This window comes from Nilaparvata lugens, chromosome 3, assembly GCF_014356525.2.
Source record: "Nilaparvata lugens isolate BPH chromosome 3, ASM1435652v1, whole genome shotgun sequence".
Classification (NCBI taxonomy): Eukaryota; Metazoa; Arthropoda; class Insecta; order Hemiptera; family Delphacidae; genus Nilaparvata; species Nilaparvata lugens.
The window spans coordinates 28012060-28039029 of record NC_052506.1 but is presented as its reverse complement, the minus strand read 5'-3'; the positions used below and the strand labels follow the sequence as shown (position 1 = coordinate 28039029).

Sequence of the window (26970 nt, the reverse complement as noted above, 5' to 3'; positions counted from 1 at the left end):
CTGAGGTGATAGCAACGCAACTAATCATCACACTTACTGACAACGATTTTTGGGTAACTAAGTATTATAGAAATGTATTTGAATGAAACTTGAAACGGTCCCATATAATATAATAACATTTTCATCGAGGGAGAGCACCTTTTCGGATACAAAATTCTATGACAGTGACGAGACTATATTAATGTATTATTCAAGTTAGATTCAGCAAGCAATTTTTGTTTGTATGATGGATCTCAAAAACGATTATAACGGCTCTGGTAGAATTCAGGTTATAAATATTTTACAAAAATAATCTGAACATTTAATTCCAGTAGCGAAGCACGGGTACCCTGCTAGTGTTAGATAAGCTTAAGGGACTGAGCACACAAGACGTTTTTGCAAACGAGGAGGCACGACATGTTGCTGACTCGTCTGAAAAACGCCTCTTGAGCTCAGCGCCTTTATTTTGGCTAAAAGACATTAATTTTATATAGTAAAATGAAGTAAATTCGCATGGCTTTTAGTTGGTGGGGTGGAGTTTCTTACGTTATTATACTTGACTTATAGGCCTACTATATTTTTGTGAATCAATGTAATGATGTCCAATTTAACTTGTATTGTTATGTAATTCATTGCCACAGGTCTTAACCATGAGTGACCGAGTGATTGCCTTAATCGACATGGACTGTTTCTACTGTCAAGTTGAAGTTAGACTGAATTCTTCATTAAAAGATAAACCTTTGGCAGTCGTTCAATATAACACTTGGAAAGGAGGAGGGTAAGATGTAATAAAACTCCAACTTTAACCTTTAATATTAATTACTAGCTGGTAACCCATGCTTCGCTTCTGATTAAAAACTTGACAAACAGAAAACTTGATGTAATGAAATCTTAAAGAATTGATAACAGACCTGTAACCATCCTTGGTAAATTGAGAATCAATATGCAAAATTTTAAGATAATCAGTCAAGTAGTTCTGACGTGATGATGAGTCATTCGTGTATTTCCTATCCCCTACAGGTTTAAATCGATTCTGTCCTTTATTATATCATAGACTAGCAACTAACATGTGCTCCACAAGGGTCCAATTAGAAATCTACTGAAATCTTGAATGAATATAAAATAGGTCCATGACCATCCTCGTTAAATAAAGAATCTATTTGCAAAATGTCAAGTTAATCAGTCCAATAGTTCAGACATGATGATGCGTGAATTTTCTATTCCGCGTTTCCTTTATTGTATTATAAATTTTAATTAATACATAATTTACCAAAAATAGACTACATCATTTATATTATTATAAAACGGCTGTATTTATTCAAAAAGAGTACAATATTTTAAGCATCTGTCCATCTCATTCAATTGTAATGATATAGCCTAATGGTTATGATATTGAAATAGATCTATTGATTGGGTTCATTTAAAAAGGTGTAGAATTAGGACTTTTCAATCAGACCCTTGTGCTCATTTAGTTGAATTTTCAGTGTGACTTTTTTGTCTTTAGAAATATATTTTCTGTTGAAAAATAATTTTCTCATATTACGATTTTGCTAACTTGCGTCCGAAATGACTCCAATTTTATGCAGAGTGGAAATATTCTCACGGAACTGCATTTCCGTTAGCGATGGAAAATATACGAGTAATTGGTAATATTTCAAACTTGCATTTTCCTTTCCCACGGAATTGTGCTCTATCTCTACGTGGACCGTCGTCTCGTTGGTGGAAGGGAAACATAATTTGCGTGGAAAAGATCAGTCCAATCAAATCGCGGCCGGAATAACATTGAAAATCCAGAGGTCTCAAGGGCACAAAATTAACGTTTTGTTGAATTTGTTTGTTGTATAAATTTGTTGAAAGATATTATTTTTTGTCGTGGATTATGTTGAAATAGTTTATTAATAATTAGAGAAGTGAATATGTGTGAATGTTTATTGAAAATCCTTGTGAATCAACAATAGTGTAGTGAAAATTTTAATAATGATAGATGTATAAATTGAACGATGATGAGTGTCATTATAGTTTCTGCCTCATGCTAAAAACCATTGAATGACCGAGTCCCTAGTATCATTAATTTGTAATAGTAAAATAATAGTCCACGCTACTACCTTCGTGAACAGTTAGATTTCCAGACAATCAGTTAGCGAATTAGCAAAATTTTAAATATAGTTTTCTTGACTTATAGAATACTAGCAGGGCACCCGTGCTTCGCTACGGGAATTAAAAGATAAGATTATTTTTGTGAAACATTTTTAATCTAAATTCTATCGAAATTGTTTTAATCGTTTTTGAGATTAGGCCACAACTTGGCATGAAAATTATTGAGTCAAATCATTCGAATAATTAATTGATGTGTTGGAACTGCTCTGTAGTTGTCTAATTGCAGCGAATTTTGTAGAATATTGGGTGGGGCTTAAGAGTCAACTTCGACTTTATTCATTGGCATTTAATATTTCCCGTTGACAGTTATCAAATTAGCAGTGATCGTGCTATTTTTGTTTTTGCTTGATGCAATTGAAGATTAAATTCCAAATTAAGTTGATTCGGAATTTAATGACTCTGGTATCCATGGATCTCCTGCTTATTCTGGAATTTGTGGCGTAGCCTGTCGCTTACTTTTCGTTTTCCAAAAGTGTAAAAGCAGCCAATCCACTGATTCTTTCTTCCATGAAAGTCCATTCATACATAAGAGTCCATTCATAATAGTTAGTATAACATTAATTTATTGTAGATGATTTCTCATGCCCTAAACTTTACTACCATAAATATTGAAGTGGGATGATTTTAATGTGAATTTGCATAAATCTGAATAGAGTTTATTCAATCACTTTGATTATTGACTACCATTATATGATCTCATTCTTTGAACTTAGCTTGAAACAAAAAGCTTAGGGATGAAAATTTGGATGTAAACCAACATACAACACAATTTAATATCTATCTAAAATATCGGTACACCGAGCTTCGCTCGTTATTTATTTATTGATAAACAGAACACAATCTTTAAAATGATTGGGGAAGGACTAACAGGCACAGCCCAAAAGTGCTTCTTCCCCGAATTTTGATTTATACACTATAAATAGTCCAAAAAGTAAGTTATGTTCCATACACTTGAATTCAGGTCCAATTTTCAATCGAAACATTTGAAAACAGAAAAGTTCTAATTTAGATTGTTTACAGACAAATTTGAATAACAAAATAACACTCACTAATCACTTAAAACTGTAAAATAATGATAAACTTTGAAAATTATGATATACTCTAATTTAGAATGATATACAATGTCATGTCAACAAATCAGATTATTTTGATCAAGTTGATTAAAATTTCTAGATTCAACAGCTGGGCATAATTCTATCTCTCTCCCACTCAGGCACATGCATCTTCTGTTATCGACAGACAACGAAATTATCATCTGTTTTTCCAAGGATGTATAATTATTATCCTTTTCATGTCCTTCAGCGAGTTTTCCCAGGGATGAGACCTAGTGCAATAGAATTTTTATATCATAAACCTACTATGTTCCAAATTTCGTGAAAATCAATAGAGCCGTTTTCGAGACCTGTTGGACATACATAACCATATTACAGAAATTGCTTGCTTGATATTATAATAGGATTGACAACTTTAGTATCCACTTGTGATCTATCAATATCGATAGGTTTGTCTTGTGTCATGTAATGACATCATGAAAGGAAATAGGAGCACCTGATAGAATATTATGTTTTTTCGATTTAGTTTTTAGCAGATATTGAAATGCTGATATTGATACTGAAATTGTTAGCTCAGTAGCACAAAAGCCTGTTCAATTTCAATCAGGATTAAATTTCATGAGAATTAATCAGAGCAGGTTTTTTTAATAGAAGGCTTCTCTCATTGGTTCTCGTGGTATTTAGTCCGGATTATGAATTAACAGACAGTGCAACTGGCTCTCTCAAGGCCATGGCTGCGTACAAACATAGAGCAACAGAGGAACCAATACAACAGAAGCTGAAGAAATTAGTTGCATTTCTCTTTCTGAACCAATTCTTCCAGATGATGTTCCATGAATACTGCAATGTTTTAAATTAAGGTCGCCAAATTTTTTAACTCAACTACAGCTATTATAATCTTTTTAATTTCCTTACACTCTCTTACGTTCTCAACAGACTATGAAAAAAAAATCAGATCAGCTGCTACTTGAGGGACCAATAATCCTTTCTCAAGGAACTTCAGCGAATTTTCGCAGAGTTGAGACCTGTTCCAAATTAATGTTTTTTGTCGCAAACCCACTATATACCTGATTTAATCAAAATTGTTAGAGCCGTTTCCGGGAACCGTCCGACATACATACATATCCACAAAGAAACACACATATTCAAACAGAAATAATTGCTTTAGTATAATTGACTTCAATGATTATGATTTCATTCAATGAGCTTATTTCACATAACAGCTGGCATCAAAAGCAAAAATGTCAAACATGATTGAAATTGAAACAGTAGCGATCATCAACATTATTATCTTTATCTGATCTAAAGTAACCAAATTATAGTAAGATTCACATGGATGTGTCAGCATTGTTTGAATGGGGAGCATTGATGCTATTAATCAGGAATACTGACAGTTAACGAACTGTTATGCATATTCTCCAATATTTTTATCGAAAGCTTTCTTCAATTTTATTTGGTAAAATAATCAATGTTTGGGAATAATTATTGATTCATGGGAAAAGCGCCTTACTTCTATGGAAAATATTTTTACATTATGGAAAGCAACGACAGCTATTTGGCCGTTCTAATAAATAACCCCTTTCTTTCGCCCAAGTTAAATTTTGGCCAAATTTCCTCATTCTTTGCAAACAGATTCCACAATTGACACTTCTGAAGTTTTAAAAATACCCTCCATATATCATACTGAATTATTAAAATTTCATCGAAATTGTTTAAGCAGTTTTCGCGATATGTCGGATATACAAACAAAATTAGTTTTGATAGAATAGGATCAATTGATAGAAGGAACTCCATTCATAAATGTCTGTTTTATGAAAAATAAAATTTATCTATACTCCAAGGTAAAGCTTTGATTGAAGCAGCAGTGCCCAATCAATTTGTTCTCGATAAGTGCATTTTAATTAGTTCTTCAACTTGGTGCCAACCTAATGAAGTCATCTCAACTTAATGCCAACCTGAAAAAAATAATTAATTTAGTTGCCAGTTAACAACTGTTTCGAAGAGGTACTCTCTCTAGATTATAGTTCTAATACTGGGGACTGAGCTTCGCTCTGGAGTACAAAAGCATAAACAATTTATTACGAAAGAAGAAATTATAATAACATTCATACAGACATGTTCTATCTAATCACAGTAAATTGAGATTAATTCACAGAGGAATGCAAAAATTACCCTCACAAAGACCCAGTTGCACAAAAGCCGGTTAAATTTTAATCCTGATTAACTTCACGTGAACCAAATCAGAGAAGACCATTTCAAAAAGATGGATCTACTGGAATTAATCAGGATTGAAAATAACCCGGCTTTTTTGCAACCGGCACTAAGTACCTGATTGAATTATTACAAAAGTTTAACAGCTGAGTCATAATTTTGACACAGTCCCACACACATGAACTCGCTCACTCACTTCCATCATCAACAGACGATGAAATAATAATTATTATCAGCTGTTTTTCCAAGGATGAATAATAATCATCCTTTTTATGTCCTTCAGCGAGTTCTCCCAGGGATGAGACCTAGTGCAATCGAATCTTTATATTATAAACCTATTATGTTCTGAATTTCGTGAGAATTGTTAGAGCCGTTTTCGAGATCCGGTGAAATACAAACATCTAAACATCCAAACATCTAAACATATAAACAGAAGTTGCTCGTTTAATAGTATAGGATGGTAACATATAATAAGGATATTTCAATTATAATTAAGAGATTGGGAGAAGAAGAATATATATGCTAAAAGACGAACTTTAAACCCTTAAAAACCACCCTTAGAGTTGAAATATTGTCTTAACATTTCTCAGTCAGCATCTAGGACGTATAAGGAAGCTATATTCCAAGTTTTGTTGCAATCCATCCAGTAGTTTTCCAGAAATCGTGATCAGTGAGTGAGTGAGTCAGTGAGATAAGAATTTTATAAGTATAGTTGCAATAGAATGTTTTCGATTATTTGGTGTTCAAATTTCTAGTAGATTAGTTCAGTCAATAAAATTTACAAGTTAGAAGGCAAAATTTTGTTGTTTGTCCAGTCCCATGACTCGCCCTTTAGTATTTTAGATATCTCTCTTCTACCCCCATCTGGGGCGGTTACACAATTATATTTAAAAAATAATATGATATACGTTACATCCAACAAGATAATAATGAATAATGCAAAATAAAATGAGCACCCATAGCCTAAGCTGAATAGGGTTACTTTCCAAAATACAATATTTTAAAAATGAATGTCAGAGTATATAACCGACAACTCACCAAAAATCAATAATATTCACTTTCTGTGTAGTTGAAAAGTTGATATTGTGGTAATTATTATTCATATTACATAAAAAGACTAAGAAATTATCTTTATTGAGATTGTTTCATCAGAGATTGACAATTGTGTAACAACCGAAACCGGTCTTTCTAACTATCAATAAAATCTGCGATTTTTGACAATTTCTTAGTCTTTTTATTTTATATCAATAATATTCTATACAATAAATGAAATCCTTGACAATTTGCCTTATGGACTGACAACGTTGGAATCCTCAATCGTACAAATTAAGTGAGATTATATGTTATATTGAAAATTTGAAATATTTCTTGAATAGCCGACATGAATTAATTTAAATATCCATCATATGAAAGTGATGTAAGAGAACAAAACTCTTAAAAATAAAGAGTACTTATAGATGTACCAACTCAAAAAAGGATAGGACTGTGCAAGTTTGTAGGCAGTGAAAGGATGCAGGCGAGGGACTCTGCCGAGCGCATGAAACGTTAATTAGAATAGAAAAATTTGAAATTAAGAAGAAAAAATATGATTTCAAATGTACTGTGTATAATAATTGAGATAAACATTTTAAAAATGAAATAAACAAATTGAAGAACATCAAAATTAACTAATATCAGTAAGGAACATTTTATTAGTAACATGTGAATACTTCTATGGATAAAATTACTAATACATTGAAGGAGTTCCGTTGCGAAGCACGGGTATAGACTAGTATATTATATTATAAAACCTCACATTTTTTTATGTTATTCACAGTCACTCATTGTAAAAAGATAAAATTAAAACTTTTAAAAAATAATGATCATGGTTGTACATTTTTTAGTTAAGGTGAAATTAAATTGAATGACCTTGGTGCACTAAATAATAACAATGTTAAAAAACAGATAAATTTGATTGAGCGACCAGTGTACGCTTATGTGCGTCTAAAATCGTACCTTTCGATTATTTGAGTTGAAATGACATTCAATTTTCATATGAAAAAGGATGAAACAGAATGCCCCTGTTTCATTCACAAGAAAATTGTGCTTGCAAAATTTGGGGTTGGACTTGAAATACATTTCAAAAACTAGAACTATAATACATTTGGCAAGCATACAGCCTGCTCATTGACTGGACTACAAATAACATTTATTTTAAATTATTTGTATTTGGATGTTGATGTTACCGATGCATGCAGCTCGTTTAAACATATTATATGACTGCGAACTGTACATGCCGACTACTAGACTATGCTTAAATTCGGAACTATCAAGCTACATTGGCTTAATAGAAACTCTTTCCACTTATACTGTACAGTTAATATTTTCTAGGATAATTGCTGTCAACTACGAAGCTCGGGATAGAGGAGTCACTCGTCACATGAGAGGAGATGAAGCGAAAAGCCATTGTCCTGAAATTGAGTTGGTTCACGTTCCTTCAGTGCGAGGGAAAGCAGATTTAACAAAGTAAGTACTGATTCTCAAACTGATTTGATACAAATCTGTTCTTGTCGATGAAAAGATTGAAAACTTCTAAGCTCTCCTGCCCCTCAAGGAGAGAAAAAGAGAACATTTCTTGAATGCAAGCTTTCATCATTGATATAGTTTCAACTGTACCCAGTAAACGTACTTTGGTGTTAAAGTCTAGTATTTAATACCTTCTTGAGTAGTGCAATATATTTCTACTCATTATCTTATTGAAATGAGTAATAATATTTCTTGTGGGTTGTTGTGGCACAGAAATATGAGGTGGAATCCTATATATATATATATATATATATATATATATATATATATATATATATATATATATATATCTTCCTTTCTTCCTTTGATAGATTATCATTGAAACAATTGTGAGTTAGAATCACGCCAATCACATGGATTTAACATCGTGTCATCATCTCATTATCAAGCATCAGATGATACTTTTCTGGGCTTGAACACCCTAAAATAGTTATTTGTGCAACTAGTGCGCAAAGTGACACTTTGCTGCACTGAAAGAAACGTTTACGCACAAGCCGTAGGCGAGATGAAAAGTGAGTAATTATGGGTAGAATGTCCTGAAATCCATAAAATGTTTGTATGATTTTGTAATTAATAACAAATTTAATTAATTTTGGAATTGATAATTCAATAAAAAATTGTTTTATTTAAAAATTCTTTTAATTTTCAATTTTTGCTATTTTAAAATTTTTAATCTTCATAAATTACAGGTTCAAATTTTTAGATTTTTGAATTTTTAAAGTTTTAGTTTTTAATAAATTTTCAAATTTTTATTTTTAATAATTTATTGATTAGTTTTTAATATTTATTTTGTCGAAATTACATTAATAATTTTAATTGAAGTTGAAAATTCTCAGCCAAAAAAAAGAGTCTGTAAATGGACTCTAACCCCCAACCTCATCATCCTTGTCAATATTTCATCTACCAGTCCAGTTCGCTCTCAACTGAGCTACTGAGCCACTCTCAGATGATTGAATGCTTGAAGGGGGTTTATCTTCTGTAAGCATTGAAATAACTACCATAGTCAGTGTTACCAACTTAATTTCTATTTTCCTGCACTGGTCCTCTATTTAACCTACTAAATATTTTGCGTTGTCATGCTGCAAATCTGGAGCCTGCAATCAGTGCAGAAATGGTCACTTTTCAAGGTATCTGTTGGAAATAGTTATTTGTGCAACTAGTGCGCAAAGTGACAGTTTGCTGCATCGAAAGAAACGTTTACGGAATGGTTTCTTGAGTGCAGCAGAGGAACTTTGCGCACGTATTTCACATTAAATCTTTCCTACAGTTATCATTGAATATGAAAAGTGGGTAATTCTGGGTAAAATTGCCTGGAATCCATCAAATGTTTTTCTGTGTAATTTTATTATTAATAAAAACCTCAATTTATTTAAAATTGAATAATAATGTAGTAGTAAATGAATGAAGGGGCGGCTGTCAACAAAGTACTCACTTTGCGCACTAGTGCGGAAAAGTCATTCTTTGTGGCCTGCAATCAATGCAGAAATGGTCACTTTTCAGGGTATCTGTAGGAAAAATTATTTCAACATTTAATCAATTATTGTACTCATGTAGCCTAATTGTCTTAGTCTAATTTTTCTTCAACAAACTCAACATATGTAACAATTTTTCACATTTTATTAATATTGTACCTATCCAATTGTGTTATTGTGAGTTGTATTATTTTGCTAAGGTATCGTGATGCTGGGCGTGAAGTAGCAGCAGTCCTGTGTGAAAATTGCAAATGTGTTGAACGTGCAAGCATTGATGAAGCTTACCTCGATTTAACTGAGGAAGTAAATCAACTTCTTCTCAAGGAAGAGTTTGTTTCTGAATCACAACTCGCAAATACATTCATAGTCGGTTATTCTCAACAAAACAATAATGACGAAGGTAAGTATTCATCTTTTTCAATTGAACATTATCAATCAAACCTGCATGAATCAATAATACCCATAAAAAGTCTTCAAAGAAAATCCATTAAGAATATGTACACATTCTATAAACAAAGTAATGAGGTGGAGTTGATTTTAATTAATGTCAACTAAAGAAGGGGCAAGTTCACAGCCTGAGTGCAAATGAGATTGTTATAAACATACGAGATGTGTGATGAAAATTGAAGGATTGGAGAGGACTTACATGTACATCTTATTCTTTTGCAATAATACATACAAAGAAACCAAATAGTACAATTTTATTCTCCCTGATACAATATCGGGATGAAAGAACAAAATCTCCATTTCTGGCTAGGGTTTCACTCATAGAACATTCTCCGAGAAAAGATTTGGATGAACATCGGCAGAGCTCAGGCTTTTCTTTTTTCAGTAATATCTCTATATTGTAGCACTGTTGACTGTGAAACAACAAAAATAATGATAATATTGATTTAGAATAGAGTTCCTCTTGGTAGAAGGAATCCTATGTAAAGAAGAATGCTGTATTATATATTTAAAAACATAGTTCAACATCTTTTATTGCAAGTGTACGGTATCATAATTTTTTCACAGCTAACTTCATGATTATTGATGTTATTCATTTTGAAAGTCATATTTCCAGAAAGTCATATCTCCAGAAATTTTATCAAACTTGCAAGTTGTCTTTTCTAATGGAGCTGGTAGGCATGACCCCCTTGATATTAATGAATTCAGATTTTCATATTATTTTATTATTTCAGATTATAACATTCTTTTGCCAACAAAAGAAATAGAAGAAATCAAATGAAAATGTGTTTTATGTGAAATACCCATACCAAAGAAGTTTTGTGTGATTAAATATAAATTATAAAAATGAAGTACTGTTTACACTTTCAAATTTGATAGTGTACGATGAAAATGTTTATAACACAAAGTTGGCAAATAATTGAAGTGAAAGATTTCAATTCTTATCCCACTAGTACAGCAGCCTCGGGTTTTCAGTAATAATTTCAACCTTAGTTAAGGTTGTCTAAGAAGATGACTTCTATTCACCGAATCGTCGGACATAACCCCGACGTTCAGAGTTGAAGAACGAAAAACGGACTAAGCACGGCGCGCAGGCCGCTAATTGGTTTTATTGAATACTAGTGCTGACTAAGCTCATTACTAGCACACCTATAACTCCTCCACCCCAAAATTTTTCATCGTCCTAGATTATTGGACTTAAAGTTCATAATTTGGGTATAGCATAAACCAAAGTTGGGGGTTGTTGTGGAGTATTTAACAATGATACATTTCGAGGCTTCGAAGCATGATTACGATATAAAAGACTATAAAAACCCATACAAAAATAGAAATAGCAACTAACAAATACATTATATTCTCGCTACCATAATCGTTAAACAAAGATAAATCATTGAAATTATAATTCTGTTTCTCAAAGGTTGACATGTTTTTCATATTATCTAGTTCTTCTATCAATAAAATCTTTTCAGGAATATTAGTCAATTTAAATGATTTAGACATTTTGAAAGTAGAAGGAAGACGTTGGTCTTTCATTACATCTCCATTATCTAAATTAATAAGAAATGATTTTGAAGGATTTATTTTATCATTATTGATTTTGATATGTGATTGACCATATCCATAGATACAATTACATAATTCATCATACTTCATAAAAGGAATAGGTTCAGAAATATAATTACGTTGACAATTGGTTAATTCATTATTTTCTAAGATATTCGCAATACAAAGATCATTGATTTTACGCATTGTTCGGCAATAAGAGGCGTTGTGGTCATGTAGACATTGGTCTAGTACCACTAAGCCTGATTCAGCTACAGAAATTAATTTCTCATTGACATTTATTGTATAAAAATGATTATCAAGGAATACAGGATAATTGATGAGACGATAGGTAACAAGCATAGCGCTTCTCATGGGAACGGAAATAAAATATGTAATAAAATTCTCAGAGATAGTACAATGAACTGTGCTTAATTTCCACAGCGTTTCAATATTCTTACTAGCAATTGTTTCCTCTGTGGGAAAGAATGATATTTACAAAGTCAGATTTATGGATAATCGAATAATGAATTTTCGAATTGGTACAAAATTCTATACTATCTAATACGGTAATGTATTTACTTTGATCTCCATTAACTCTAGATTCTAATTGATTGAAGATAAAGTTAAAATTTGATTCAATACAGTTGCTTGTAAATGAGTCACATTCTTAATCAAATCATTATTACTATTAATCCTATTCAAATCGTAATTAAACTTATCAACTAAATGATTATTTACAACAATATTCTTTTTCTTATTATCAATAAGGATCTTCTCATTCTCTTCCAATTGATTAATAATTTAATCATAATTATTATTATCATCTGCATCTAAGTTACCAGTGAACCAGGAGATAGCTTTTCCTAATCCATTAAACAGTCCTCTCTTTTTACGAGATGAGGATACGAAGGAAACAATAAACTTAATTTTTCGAAAAGATTGTCACACAATTGCATGAAGGAAATCATAAGTTTTTTCAATGATCGTGATACATTTGCAACTTGTCAATAGAATATGATAAATCCTAATCGTGAGGTAAGATATGTTTGATTCAAAAAATCAAGAAATTTGTTATATTTTCCTCATTTTCACAGTTTCGACAGTTTTTCGATAATCAAAAGTCATGCAAGATGGGTTTAAGGCAACGTAGCTTATAGATCATGTAATTCTGTTTCATTTGAGACCAATTGCAAGTTTCTATCATGTATCTTACTTGTTTTAGAGACTCTTGAATAACAGTAAAATGGCAGAAAAAATGAGAAAATAAAAATGATCATTTTTTCAATTAGCTGTAATTTTTGAACGGTATTGGAATCAGGAAAACGATTCATTGGAGAGTAAAGCGAAGAAAATTTTCCACAACCTCGACTACTTTTTCGATTTTTTATCTGGAATGTTTCACAATATACGAGACTTTGGAAATGATTGACGTATCAAAAATTTTTCGCATATTCAAAGTTGCGTATCTTGTGAAACACTTCAGAAAAAAATCGAAAAAGTAGTCGAGGTTGTAGAGAATTTTCTCCGCTTTCCGCTCCCATGAATCGTTTTCCTGATTTCAATATTTTGGGAGATATTTCTTGTTTTGAATACTTCTCACATATCTTACGTCATTTGAATAATTTGGGGGTTCTTCAAGATTTTACTTTCCTTGCCCTATTACCATAGGTAAGGAAAGTATTGCTTTCCGAAAAAAATTAAGGTACCCCAATTTCCAAATTTATATACGTTTCAAGGTCCCCTGAGTCCAAAAAAGTGGTTTTTGGGTATTGGTCTGTATGTGTGTGTGTGTGTGTGTGTGTGTGTGTGTGTGTGTGTGTGTGTGTGTGTGTGTGTGTGTATGAGTGTATGTGCGTCTGTATACACGATATCTCATCTCCCAATTAACGGAATGACTTGAAATTCGGAAATTCCTGGGGAATCCTGTTCATAATGGATTGTTCTTTCACGTAATGTGTGGTTTTTTATCTATACTAGAAAAATATCCATGTTGTATAGGGTAGAAGTGGTAGGTTTGCATAATTTTGAAAACCCCTTAAAAAATACCTCTTTTTGAAAATTCGTAGCTCCGGAACTAAAAATGGTTGAATCATGCGCGATGACTATTTATTGGAAATATTATTCTTCTTAATTTTGTCGTGAATGATTTTTTTTGAGAAACTCAAGGTTCACGAGATAAAATGGGAAAATTGAAAAAAGTCCGAAATTTTGGGGGTTTTAGGGGTGAAGCCGCCCTCTGGCGTGTCAGCGAATTTCAGATTCGAATTCAGCGCCCCAAAATACATATAGAACCGTCGAGAAAAATTCTTCCGGGGCTGTTTCCTGAAAAACGACCATTTGACTGGACTATACTTATATTAGAATAATGTAAGAATGTTTCTTTTTTATGTACATATGTCGTTCAACTTGTACTGGTATGAGTCCGGCTGTGTTAGTCAAGTCCACTAGCTCGTACGCTTGTACCAGGGGTTGGTAATGGAGGATTAGAGCCAGAAGCGTATTATCTGTAACAATACGTTTCTTTTTTACTTTCCCATTTCGTTTCAATCTATTCGGATGAAGTTTCAAAGTTCTTTTCTTAGATTGATACGTATTTTTTTCTATCTTTTTTGCTTCAAAGTATTTTGGGAGATATTTCTTGTTTTGAATACTTCTCACATATCTTACGTCATCTGAATAATTTGGGGGTTCTTCACGATTTTACTTTCCTTGCCCTATTACCATAGGTAAGGAAAGTATTGCTTTCCGAAAAAAATTAAGGTACCCCAATTTCCAAATTTATATACGTTTCAAGGTCCCCTGAGTCCAAAAAAGTGGTTTTTGGGTATTGGTCTGTGTGTGTGTGTGTGTGTGTGTGGTGTGTGTGTGTGTGTGTGTGTGTATATGAGTGTATGTGCGTCTGTATACACGATATCTCATCTCCCAATTAACGGAATGACTTGAAATTTGGAACTTAAGGTCGTTACAATATAAGGATCCGACACGAACAATTTCGATCTCATGCAATTCAAGATGGCGGATAAATGGTGAAAATGTTGTCAAAAACAGGGTTTTTCGCGATTTTCTCGAAAACGGCTCCAACGATTTTGATCAAATTTATACCTAAAATAGTCATTGATAAGCTCTATCAACTGCCACAAGTCCCATATCTGTAAAAATTTCAAGAGCTCCGCCCCATCTATGCAAATTTAGATTTTAGATTCCCAATTATCAGGCTTTAGATACAATTTAAACAAAAAATTCCAAGTGGAAAAGATTGAGCATGAAAATCTCTTCAATTAATGTACAGTAACATTTTCACCTAAAATTGAAAATAAGCTCGAAATTCGAGAAAATGTTATTATTTCAATTACAAAATGTTGGCAACTGTTGATTCTATTAAATCATTCACTATGAAGAGATAGCAAACTTCGTGTGTCTCCAGCCTTATTGTCCTGTCACCAGCTGGCTTGGATCTTTGAATAGTAGACTTGAGATGCGCGGGAACATTAGCGTCAGGTGATAAATTTTCTTAACGGCAAGGAAAGTTGTGTGAGTGCGCCACACCAGATTTTTTGTCAAGTTTCTCTGTTCTCTTTTCTTTCTCTTGATCAGTTTTCTTTTTGATGATATCACGGAAAGTTTCCAACTCTTGGAAATATCTGTCAGCTAATTCTTTAGTAATTTGCAGTGGAGTTTTATCCTAAGTATTGAAAAGTTTAAATTTGCCGAAAGTTAATTCTAGTGGGGTCATTTGGTGAGTCGAATTCAAAGATTTGTTGTATGTGATAATAGCAAGGTCTAGTTTCTCTTTGAAAGATACTTGTGGCATTTCAGTTCCAATTCCAGTGAGCAATTCAACCAGAGTGGAATGCGCACGTTCTATCAAACCTTGGCTATCAGGATGTCCAGATGAAGCATAATGGGGTGTTATCTCATATAATGCTAAAAATTGTCTCACAAGAGCATTATCAAATTCCTTTCCTCCATCCATACACATTGTGTCGGGGATTGGATATTTTGAAATGTAATCTTTCAGTGCTTTCGTTATGGCAGGGCCATTAACATTATCAATCACAAAAGCTTGGAAGAATATAGAAAATAAGTCAATCGTGGTCATCACTTTATGGGACTCGAACGAAATACGTCTACTTGAATTTTCTCGAAAGGTCGCATTGGGGTAGGTGTTACTTGATACTGAATTTTAACAGGTCTTCGATCGTATTTTGTGCGTAGACATGTTGGGCAATTATTTACATAATTGGTTACATCACTATGCATATTGGGCCAATAGTAATTACGTCTCAATTTCAAATAGTTTTCGTTTATTCCACGATGGAATGTTTTACCTTCATGATAAGATGAAACGAGTTCTTTCTGTTCTTCCACATCGGTCGGTCGGTTACATCTGATAATTTTATCTTATAAATTTTGAATTTCTTAGTTTGACTTGCCTCTTCCAGTTTTTCAATCAAGAAATAGAGAATGCTTTCCGCAATGGGCTCGAATTTCTTGTTAGGATTTTCGAAAACTATACCGTAGGTGAGATCTGGTTGGAAATAAGTTTTCAACTTCTCCAAGTTATTTGAAATATCATTTTTCGAAGAGACAGTGATGTTGATTCTGTTCTTCATTTCATTTTTTTTCATCCCACTGACCACCTATGAAAGGGGTATAAGGATTTGTCAATTATAATCTAAGTCGTCAATCTTTGCATTCTATAATGCAAAAAGAATTCCTCACTGGAATAAGGACAAACCTGCAACAACTCCTCCCTCACCTTAATTCTGAACTTTTCACCTGTAAGAGCTTTTATGCGTGTTGGCAATGAATTATAAAGCCGAATTCCTGCACTCTTTACCCCCCTCTCATACATACCAGTTCGATGAATGTCGTCTCTGAGGTTTTGTCTATATCTGGTATTGTATGAGTGGAACAACTCTCCTGTATTGAACCTATCTTTATTCCTATCAATAAAACAAAGAGCTTCTAAAATATATACACCTGGTAGTGGGAGAATCTTTAACTCTTTGAAATAATCTCTACAACTTGCTCTAATAGATTCACCCACCATCACTCTAACTGCCCACTTTTGAATCCTAAATATATGTATTGCATGAGTTGAATTGCCCCAAAATATAACACCGTATGAAAGAAGAGAATGGAACACAGCAAAATAAACACTTCTAAGCGTTCCTGCATCCAGCAATTTCTTCACGGTTCTAAGAACAAATACTGCTGAGTTTAGTTTGCTTTTTAGCTGGTCTAAATGAGGTCGCCAGGAGAGTTCAGAGTCCAGCACTACTCCAAGTACCTTTGCCTCGTTTGCTGAACCTATGTTTCCATCTCTCGTATCCAATACTGCTTCCCGAGCCGTCCTGAATATTGGAATCTGCTTAGTCTTATTGTAATTTAGTACCAACATATTTGAGGCCAGCCATTCTTCTAGTTTCTGAAGAGCTCTTCTACTTTCAGATTCCATATCATGCTGACTGTTACTTTTCAATAAAATACTTACATCATCAGCGTATAAAACACAGTTTGCTGGCTCAAGGTGTGGTGGCAAGTCGTTAATATATAGAAGGAAAAGCAAAGGACCAAGCACTGATCCCTGAGGGACCCTACTCCTCGCCTGTAACCATTCCGACTGATACACAAAAGAGTGAGACTGTATTTCCACCCGCTGATGTCTCTCATCAAAGTATGATACGAACCACTTGAGAACCTTGCCTTCAAAACCATATAATTTCATCTTTTTCAATAAAATTTCAATGTTTACAAGATCGAAAGCTTTGGAAAGATCGGCAATCAGGCCACATACCCTGGATCCTCCATCCACAGAATTCAGCACTTCATTTATAAAAGAAAAAAGCGCATCACCTGTAGAAGTGCCGGGCCTGAATCCAAACTGTTTAGGGGACAGCAGTTTTAACTTGTTCAAGTACTTTCTTAATCTGTGGAGCACTACGTATTCGAATATAACTTATATAACGAATATATCTTATTGAACTCTTTCATGAAATGAATTCCAAATTTTCCACGTTTCAGAACAATTTGATATTTCTCTTTGTTGATTGGAGTACTGTCGCCTACTATAGCGGCTCGGTCATCAGATGATTCTTGTGAATGAATCGTGACTAAAGAATCATTGTCGTTTTCCATTTCATTGTTTTGATCTAGAGGCATGTTCAGGTTTTGATTTGGAAATAAATCTGCTAGTACTTGATCTAGGTCAAGATCAGTTTCATTCATCAATTCATCCATTGGTATTTCAAGAGAATTTGTAGGTGATTTGAGTTGAGGTATTTCTTCTGAATCAAAATTAACAAGAGTTTGAAAGTCAATTATTTCGTTATTCAGCACTTCTGAAACTTTAATCGGATTTCGAGATAATGCGTCAGCGACTACATTAGATTTTCCTTTTAAATATTCCACAGTGAAATCGTACTCTTCCAAAAGAAGTTTCCATCATAAAAGTTTGGAATTTGGTTCTTTCAAGTTCCTGAGCCAAACAAGGGGCTTATGGTCTGTTTTTACAACAAATTTTCTACCATATAAATAAGGTCAAAAATGTTTTATGCTCCAAACGATACTTAATAACTATTTCTCAATGGTTGGTAGATTACATTCTGCTCTATTGAGAGTATGGGATGCGTATGAAATTGGGAGGTCGGATCCATTTATGTTCTGTGAAAGGACACTGCCGATAGCATAATTTGATGTGTCTGTCATCAGAGTAAATGTTTTCTCAAAATTTGGAAATGTCAAAATAGGTGAATTACACAGAGCTTGTTTCGAGTTATTGAATGCTTCTTAGTATTCAGTGTTGTTGACATTGATTTTCTCGTCTTTTCTCAAGGCTTTAGTTAGAGGTTGTGCGATTTTAGCATAGTTTTCAATGAGTTTTTTATGTCATTCATATACACTAATGCATTTGAAGTGTCACAAAATATAAGATTCATAGCTCTCATGAAGCTTGGTGGTCAGTTCTTCAGGCCGAAAGGCATCCTTACGAACTCATAATGACCGTCGTCTGTGCTGAATGCAGTTTTAGGAATATCTGCTTCTTCTACTTCGAGTTGATGGAAGCCAGATGCTAAATCTAAACTCGTAAAATAAGTTGCTCTTCCAATTTTTCCAAAAAGGTCTTCTATGTTTGGGAGAGGGAACTTGTCACTTTTTGTCTTCTTCTTCTCCTGAGCCTATGTCCCATTTCTCTTGGGGTCGGCCCTCCTAATCCTTTTCCGCCATTCCGGGCGTTGTTGAGTCAGTTCAGGCTCTAAATCCGTCCTCATATCCTTGGAAATGGTACCCATCCAGGTTGTCGGCGGTCTACCAGGGCGTCTCCTAGGCTGTTCAATTTCCATGATGAGTCTGGTCATGTGATCCTCACCGCGTCTCATAACGTGCCCGTACCAGCGCAAGCGATTTTCCCTTAGCTTATCAGTTATATTAGCAACTTTAAATGTTCCTCTTATATATTCATTCCTAACTTTGTCTTTCAGGGTTACACCTCCCGACCACCGGAGCATCTTCATCTCTGTAACATGAATTTGTTGTTTTTTTAATCTGACTTTTGCATAGCCCAACATTCATATCCATACATTAAAACTGGCCTGATTGCTCTCTTATATATGTTTCCTTTGATCTCAATTGGCATTTTTGCATTGCAGATGACTCCCATCAATGATCACCATTTCAGCCATGCAGCTGTTATCCGGTCCTTGATGTCTCTGTCAACGAAGGCTGTAGATGCAGGAGTAGATACAAGTATTTGAAGTGTTCAACTTGTCTTAAAGGCGTGCAACCAAGCTGAGGTTGTGCCACGCTGATGTTAGATGTTCTGATTCCTGAGAAGTTACAGTGCATGTATTCTGTTTTAGTACGACTTACTCTCAGCCCTCAACTTTCTAATACTGTGCACCATGCTGTTAAATCTATTTGAACCTGTTGTAAAGTTTCTGCTACAAGGACTATGTCATCTGCATATAGAAGTGACCAAGGGGCTGGCTTCTGAAGGTGTGCGGTAACGTAGTTCATGACCATGTTGAACAACAGTGGACTAAGAGTGGATCCCTGGTGCACCCCGACCTTGACTTCAAATTCCGGACCAACACCAGCAGGGCTGAGGACTCTAGTCTTGATGTCATTATACATGTCCTTGAGGATTTCGATGTATTGTTCAGGAACCATTTGTGCCCGTAGTGCCTGCCATATAAGTTCTCTCGGAACACGGTCGAACGCTTTCTCAAGATCTATGAAGACCAGATGAAGGTCCTTCTTTAGTGCTTTGTATTTTTCTATCAAGATTTTTATGTTGTGTATAGCATCTATTGTGCCTACCCCACTAGTGAAGCCACATTGATTAGGTGTAACTGTGGTTAATTCTTTGAGTCTTTCCACAAGCACACTTTCCCAGATCTTAAGTGCATGTGACGTTAGCTTAATTGCACGGTTATTGCCACAGTCTGCCACATCACCCTTGTTCTTGTAAAAAGGCACTAAGCTGCTCTGCCTCCATCCATCAGGCATTTTACCCTTTGTAAGTATGAGGTTGAAGAGGTTTGTTAGCCACACTGTACTTGACTCTGCATATTTTGAAGAGTTCTGCAGGTACTTCATCAGGTCCTGTTGCTTTGCTATTTTTCATTTTGCTAAGGGCAGCTTTCACTTCCTCTAGCGCAACTGCTCTTATAGGGCCCTGCACCAAAGGTAGGCTAGGTAGTGGCTCTCGTGGGAACTCTTCATTTAATAGGTGGTTGTAATAATCATGCCATCTTTCATTGATATCGTTATCTGAAGTTAACAGTGTTCCTGTGGAGTCTCTCACATACTTATTCTGTTTTATATCCTTAGTCTGTTTATTTCTGAGTTTTTCAATTCTGAAAATTTCATGGTCTGTACCTGCTTTTTCCAATCTATTGTACATATCCTCTCTAGCTGCCGCCCGCAAGCATGCAACAATCCTTTTAGTCAGCTTCTTAGCAGCAACATATTTTTGGCGATCTGACTGACTCTTCTTTTGATGTTTGCCAGTTTTTGAAACTCAACTTCTTTTCTCGCAGAAATGGTTTTACATCTTCAATCCACCAGTTGGGGTCTTTTCCATATTTCAGAATACCCTTGCTAATACCTAGTACTTCTTTGGCTGTATCTGTTGAGTGCTTTTGGAAATCTTTCCATACAATGTTTACATCTTTTCCTGCTGTGTTACATGTTTCCAAAAACCCTGCAACTTTTGATGCCAGAGCTCTCTTCCTTGAGGCTTTCGAAGATTAAACCATTTTATCCTCGGCTCAGCTTTCTTCCTGAAACCGTTTTTCCACTGTGGTAACTTTAAACATGCCACCAACAGTCAGTGTTGTGTAGTGAGAGGTTCACCTGGGATAATCTTACAGTCTTTGAAGTATTTTCGCATTGGGCTATCACACAGGATGTAGTCGATTTGAGATGCATTTGCACCACTCTTGTAGGTGATAAGGTGTTCATCTTTCTTCTTGAAGCATGTGTTAACTATTGGCATGTCAAAAATTTTGGCAATCTCCAGAATATCCTGCCCCTGCATGTTTGTTGTACCATACCCATAGTTACCATGCACCACACATCCTTCTGGGGCCTGCCTACCTACATGGCTGTTCAAATCGCCTGCCATGATTTTGTTTTCTGAAATAGGTATACCCTGGAGAATATCTTGCAGTTCCTGCCAGTAGCACCCCTTTTCTTCACTTGTGCATTCTGTCTGAGGAGCATATGTTGAAATGATATTTAAGCAAGGTTGCCTGTCCAGTGCAAGTTTGATGGTCATAATTCTATCACTATGTCTCTCCACAGATATAATACGCTGTTTCAGCTGCTTGTTTAGGACAATGCCAACTCCATTTCGTTTGTTTGTTGTACTATGGTATATAAGCTGGTATCCCATTCCAATGTCCCTGGATTTGGACCCCTTCCATTTCAGTTCCTGGATGCAGCATATATTAATATTGCATCTATGTAATACTTCTGCCAATTCTTGACTTCGTCCAGTTAGAGATCCAATGTTCCATGTTGCTAAGCGCACATTAACAGTGCTGCGTCTAATATCGTCGCTTGGGGGGGACGCCCTAACAGTTTTGTTGCTTGTGGGGGACACCCAAGCATTTCCGTCGCTTGAGGGGGACGCTCTAGCCTTCACATCTCTTTTCTTTAGCTGTATCATCATAATTTGGATTAGGAGAAAGTTTTTGGCTTGAAAATATTATGGCCGGTTGCCACCTGACGCCTGAAGAAAAAAGAGTTTGGCCAAGGGAGGCCGACAGAAAGAGAAAGAAAGCATGTGACGTTAGCTTAATTGCACGGTTATTGCCACAGTCTGCCACATCACCCTTGTTCTTGTAAAAAGGCACTAAGCTGCTCTGCCTCCATCCATCAGGCATTTTACCCTTTGTAAGTATGAGGTTGAAGAGGTTTGTTAGCCACACTGTACTTGACTCTGCATATTTTGAAGAGTTCTGCAGGTACTTCATCAGGTCCTGTTGCTTTGCTATTTTTCATTTTGCTAAGGGCAGCTTTCACTTCCTCTAGCGCAACTGCTCTTATAGGGCCCTGCACCAAAGGTAGGCTAGGTAGTGGCTCTCGTGGGAACTCTTCATTTAATAGGTGGTTGTAATAATCATGCCATCTTTCATTGATATCGTTATCTGAAGTTAACAGTGTTCCTGTGGAGTCTCTCACATACTTATTCTGTTTTATATCCTTAGTCTGTTTATTTCTGAGTTTTTCAATTCTGAAAATTTCATGGTCTGTACCTGCTTTTTCCAATCTATTGTACATATCCTCTCTAGCTGCCGCCCGCAAGCATGCAACAATCCTTTAGTCAGCTTCTTAGCAGCAACATATTTTTGGCGATCTGACTGACTCTTCTTTTGATGTTTGCCAGTTTTTGAAACTCAACTTCTTTTCTCGCAGAAATGGTTTTACATCTTCAATCCACCAGTTGGGGTCTTTTCCATATTTCAGAATACCCTTGCTAATACCTAGTACTTCTTTGGCTGTATCTGTTGAGTGCTTTTGGAAATCTTTCCATACAATGTTTACATCTTTTCCTGCTGTGTTACATGTTTCCAAAAACCCTGCAACTTTTGATGCCAGAGCTCTCTTCCTTGAGGCTTTCGAAGATTAAACCATTTTATCCTCGGCTCAGCTTTCTTCCTGAAACCGTTTTTCCACTGTGGTAACTTTAAACATGCCACCAACAGTCAGTGTTGTGTAGTGAGAGGTTCACCTGGGATAATCTTACAGTCTTTGAAGTATTTTCGCATTGGGCTATCACACAGGATGTAGTCGATTTGAGATGCATTTGCACCACTCTTGTAGGTGATAAGGTGTTCATCTTTCTTCTTGAAGCATGTGTTAACTATTGGCATGTCAAAAATTTTGGCAATCTCCAGAATATCCTGCCCCTGCATGTTTGTTGTACCATACCCATAGTTACCATGCACCACACATCCTTCTGGGGCCTGCCTACCTACATGGCTGTTCAAATCGCCTGCCATGATTTTGTTTTCTGAAATAGGTATACCCTGGAGAATATCTTGCAGTTCCTGCCAGTAGCACCCCTTTTCTTCACTTGTGCATTCTGTCTGAGGAGCATATGTTGAAATGATATTTAAGCAAGGTTGCCTGTCCAGTGCAAGTTTGATGGTCATAATTCTATCACTATGTCTCTCCACAGATATAATACGCTGTTTCAGCTGCTTGTTTAGGACAATGCCAACTCCATTTCGTTTGTTTGTTGTACTATGGTATATAAGCTGGTATCCCATTCCAATGTCCCTGGATTTGGACCCCTTCCATTTCAGTTCTTGGATGCAGCATATATTAATATTGCATCTATGTAATACTTCTGCCAATTCTTGACTTCGTCCAGTTAGAGATCCAATGTTCCATGTTGCTAAGCGCACATTAACAGTGCTGCGTCTAATATCGTCGCTTGGGGGGGACGCCCTAACAGTTTTGTTGCTTGTGGGGGACACCCAAGCATTTCCGTCGCTTGAGGGGGACGCTCTAGCCTTCACATCTCTTTTCTTTAGCTGTATCATCATCATTTGGATTAGGAGAAAGTTTTTGGCTTGAAAATATTATGGCCGGTTGCCACCTGACGCCTGAAGAAAAAAGAGTTTGGCCAAGGGAGGCCGACAGAAAGAGAAAGAAAGAATGGCACACAGCTGAGTCAATAAAAAATAGTGCCATTCTAGAAATTTAGAAGTCCAAAGCATACAGAAGAGGAAGAAGGGAGTTGGAACAAGGGCTTTGGAACAAGGGGGTTGTAACCGATTTAGTTCTCCAGATTCAGGTCTCCATCCTGATCTGGATATCCAGGCGCACCATGTGGAGGGGCTTCCAGCTTCCATGGCAAGGTGGTGAAAAGATGTCATTTTTGAAGAAACAATTCGAAGCTGGAATGGTTACAACTGCACCCACTTTTTGTCTTGTCGTTAATTTTTCGGTAGTCAATTACTAAACGTACTTTACGTTTTCCTGAACTGTCAAGCTTTTTCGGTACTACCCAGAATGGGGAATTGTAAGGTGAATTTGAAGGTCAGATAATTTTTCCGTCAAGTAATTTCTGAACTTCTATTTTTATGTCGTCTCTGACGGCTACGGGATACCTAAAAGTTTTGGTATATACAGGAGAATCGTCAGTTGTCTCATGTTTTAGTAAGTGAGTTGCAGTCAGTAAAGTGTTTTCTAATTTTAGTATGTCTTGGAATTCATGAACTAAATTTACAATTTGGTCTATGTCACGTCTGTCAATATGGTCAAGTTGAATGATTTGGGAGATTTCGTCATGAGTCAAGGATTTCTCAGAAGGAGAACAATCCACCAATTCGCACTCTTCGATTTCAAGACACTCGATAGTCGATATTTAATCTGATCGATATTTCATCTGATCTGTTTATCAGGGGTAGTTTCAAAGAATTAATTCCCTTGTGAATTTTAACAGGAGTAAGTCCATTCAAAATAAATGTTTTGTCAGGGGTAATCATACAATGTGTTTGAAAATCAATATGAGCTCCAATTCTACTGAGGGTTTTGTGACCTAGCAAAATATCGTAATTAGAACTAAAGTCATGTACAAAATACAATTCATTTCTTAAACTAACATGCACGGAACTTAAATCTAAATAAACACGCCAATGTCCTGTAGCTTCTCCGGCTGGTGTTTTGATTTTGAATTCATATTTCTCTACATTAATACACGGGAAAGTCTTATTATCAGTTCTTACAAAATTATATTTGGATCCAGTATCAATTAATATTTTACAATCATTTATACACGGGAATGGCAACTCATTCTTTTCATTTCAATCACCTCTGATTGATTTGAGTGTTGTCTGCTCCTAAAAAATCATGGAAAGCTTCGGCGTGTTTGTTGACTTTGTCTGATAGCTGTTGAAATTTGGAGTTATCGACTTCTTCAGTTGTTTCAACTGGTTCAGTCAAATGAACTGAATTTCATTTTCTTAGATTCGAAACGGTTCGCATTGATACATCAGTATTTTGGCGATTTTGATTTTGTTGAGATCTATTCTGGTTATTCACATTCTGATTAGGATTCCTTTGTTGAAAGTTTTGAAAGTTCTGAGGTTTGAATTTTTGAGATTGGAACTGTTGGTGCTGATTGTTTTGACGTAAGTGAGTTGCAGTCAGTAAAGTGTTTTCTAATTTTAGTATGTCTTGGAATTCATGAACTAAATTTACAATTTGGTCTATGTCACGTCTGTCAATATGGTCAAGTTGAATGATTTGGGAGATTTCGTCATGAGTCAAGGATTTCTCAGAAGGAGAACAATCCACCAATTCGCACTCTTCGATTTCAAGACACTCGATAGTCGATATTTAATCTGATCGATATTTCATCTGATCTGTTTATCAGGGGTAGTTTCAAAGAATTAATTCCCTTGTGAATTTTAACAGGAGTAAGTCCATTCAAAATAAATGTTTTGTCAGGGGTAATCATACAATGTGTTTGAAAATCAATATGAGCTCCAATTCTACTGAGGGTTTTGTGACCTAGCAAAATATCGTAATTAGAACTAAAGTCATGTACAAAATACAATTCATTTCTTAAACTAACATGCACGGAACTTAAATCTAAATAAACACGCCAATGTCCTGTAGCTTCTCCGGCTGGTGTTTTGATTTTGAATTCATATTTCTCTACATTAATACACGGGAAAGTCTTATTATCAGTTCTTACAAAATTATATTTGGATCCAGTATCAATTAATATTTTACAATCATTTATACACAGGAATGGCAACTCATTCTTTTCATTTCAATCACCTCTGATTGATTTGAGTGTTGTCTGCTCCTAAAAAATCATGGAAAGCTTCGGCGTGTTTGTTGACTTTGTCTGATAGCTGTTGAAATTTGGAGTTATCGACTTCTTCAGTTGTTTCAACTGGTTCAGTCAAATGAACTGAATTTCATTTTCTTAGATTCGAAACGGTTCGCATTGATACATCAGTATTTTGGCGATTTTGATTTTGTTGAGATCTATTCTGGTTATTCACATTCTGATTAGGATTCCTTTGTTGAAAGTTTTGAAAGTTCTGAGGTTTGAATTTTTGAGATTGGAACTGTTGGTGCTGATTGTTTTGACGAAATTGATTTGGAAATGATTGTTGTTTGTTTGAACATGTTGAGTGTTTTTTGAATTTTAGATTGGCTGTTGTTGTGATGAGATTTATCATGGGTATTGTAACGTATTTGTAGTGCATGTTTGAAACATTGGTTGAAAAGTTCAAGTGTTTTAGAACAGCATTACTTTCACTAATGATAGCCTGTCTTGCATCTTGTAGATTTTTCACTCTCAACGTTTGAAGGTGGGCTCCTAGCTGGTGTATGGAAGTCCTTCAACTAGAACATTGATAACTTGTTTGTCTACTTGGTTAGTCACAAAGTCCAAAAATTTACCTTGAACACCATCAAGTTTGTGCCTACAAATTATGGTGGTATGTTTTTCTCCAAGTGTATTCACAAGTACTAGAGGATGTTGTTTTGGATTGGTTTAAGTGTTAAAAGTTTTGATGTTAGTTGGTGCACTGATCGATTGTCTGCAAAATTGTTTTTCAAGATTGTGATGACTTCTTTAACTGATTTGCAAGTACTGTTTATAACTACAATTTTGGCCATATCATGGAGTCTTTTCTTGATTTGAAATAATAAACGGAAGTGATTGGCTGGGGCTTCAAATAATGTCACTTGTACAGTATCCAGTTAGTAGAGTTTCTACCACTTCAAGAAATGATATGAGTTCAATTGGATTTCCGTCATAATCGGGGATTAGATCGAGATCACCCTTAGGTAATGGTTTTGAAATAGTCGGTACCTGTGCTGCAGATGCTTGTTGCTCTGGCTGCAGGGATGCCACTGCTGCTGCATCATTCATGTTGTCTTCGGCAGGAGGTGGTGTTGGTGGCTGTAGTCAAACGTCTTTGTCTTCTGCTTCTGCTTCCTCAAGCAATTTCCTGAGTGAGGGTCGGTGGTTCAAGTTCAAGGAATCAGGATGACAGGAG

General features: G+C 35.3%; 1 protein-coding gene across 5 annotated transcripts in view; it reads left to right on the top strand.

Annotated features, from left to right (window-relative positions):
* The window catches only part of LOC111055449 (DNA polymerase eta), a 101106-nt gene that overhangs the window by 14254 nt on the left and 59882 nt on the right, over positions 1–26970 (top strand). For all 5 annotated transcript variants that reach the window (XM_039423457.1, XM_039423460.1, XM_039423456.1 and 2 more), the window contains exons 2-4: positions 621–757; positions 7770–7904; positions 9637–9836. In XM_039423457.1, coding sequence (XP_039279391.1) covers positions 630–757; positions 7770–7904; positions 9637–9836 — 463 coding nt within the window. In that variant the 5' untranslated portion in view covers positions 621–629. The remainder of the gene's footprint in view (positions 1–620; positions 758–7769; positions 7905–9636; positions 9837–26970) is intronic.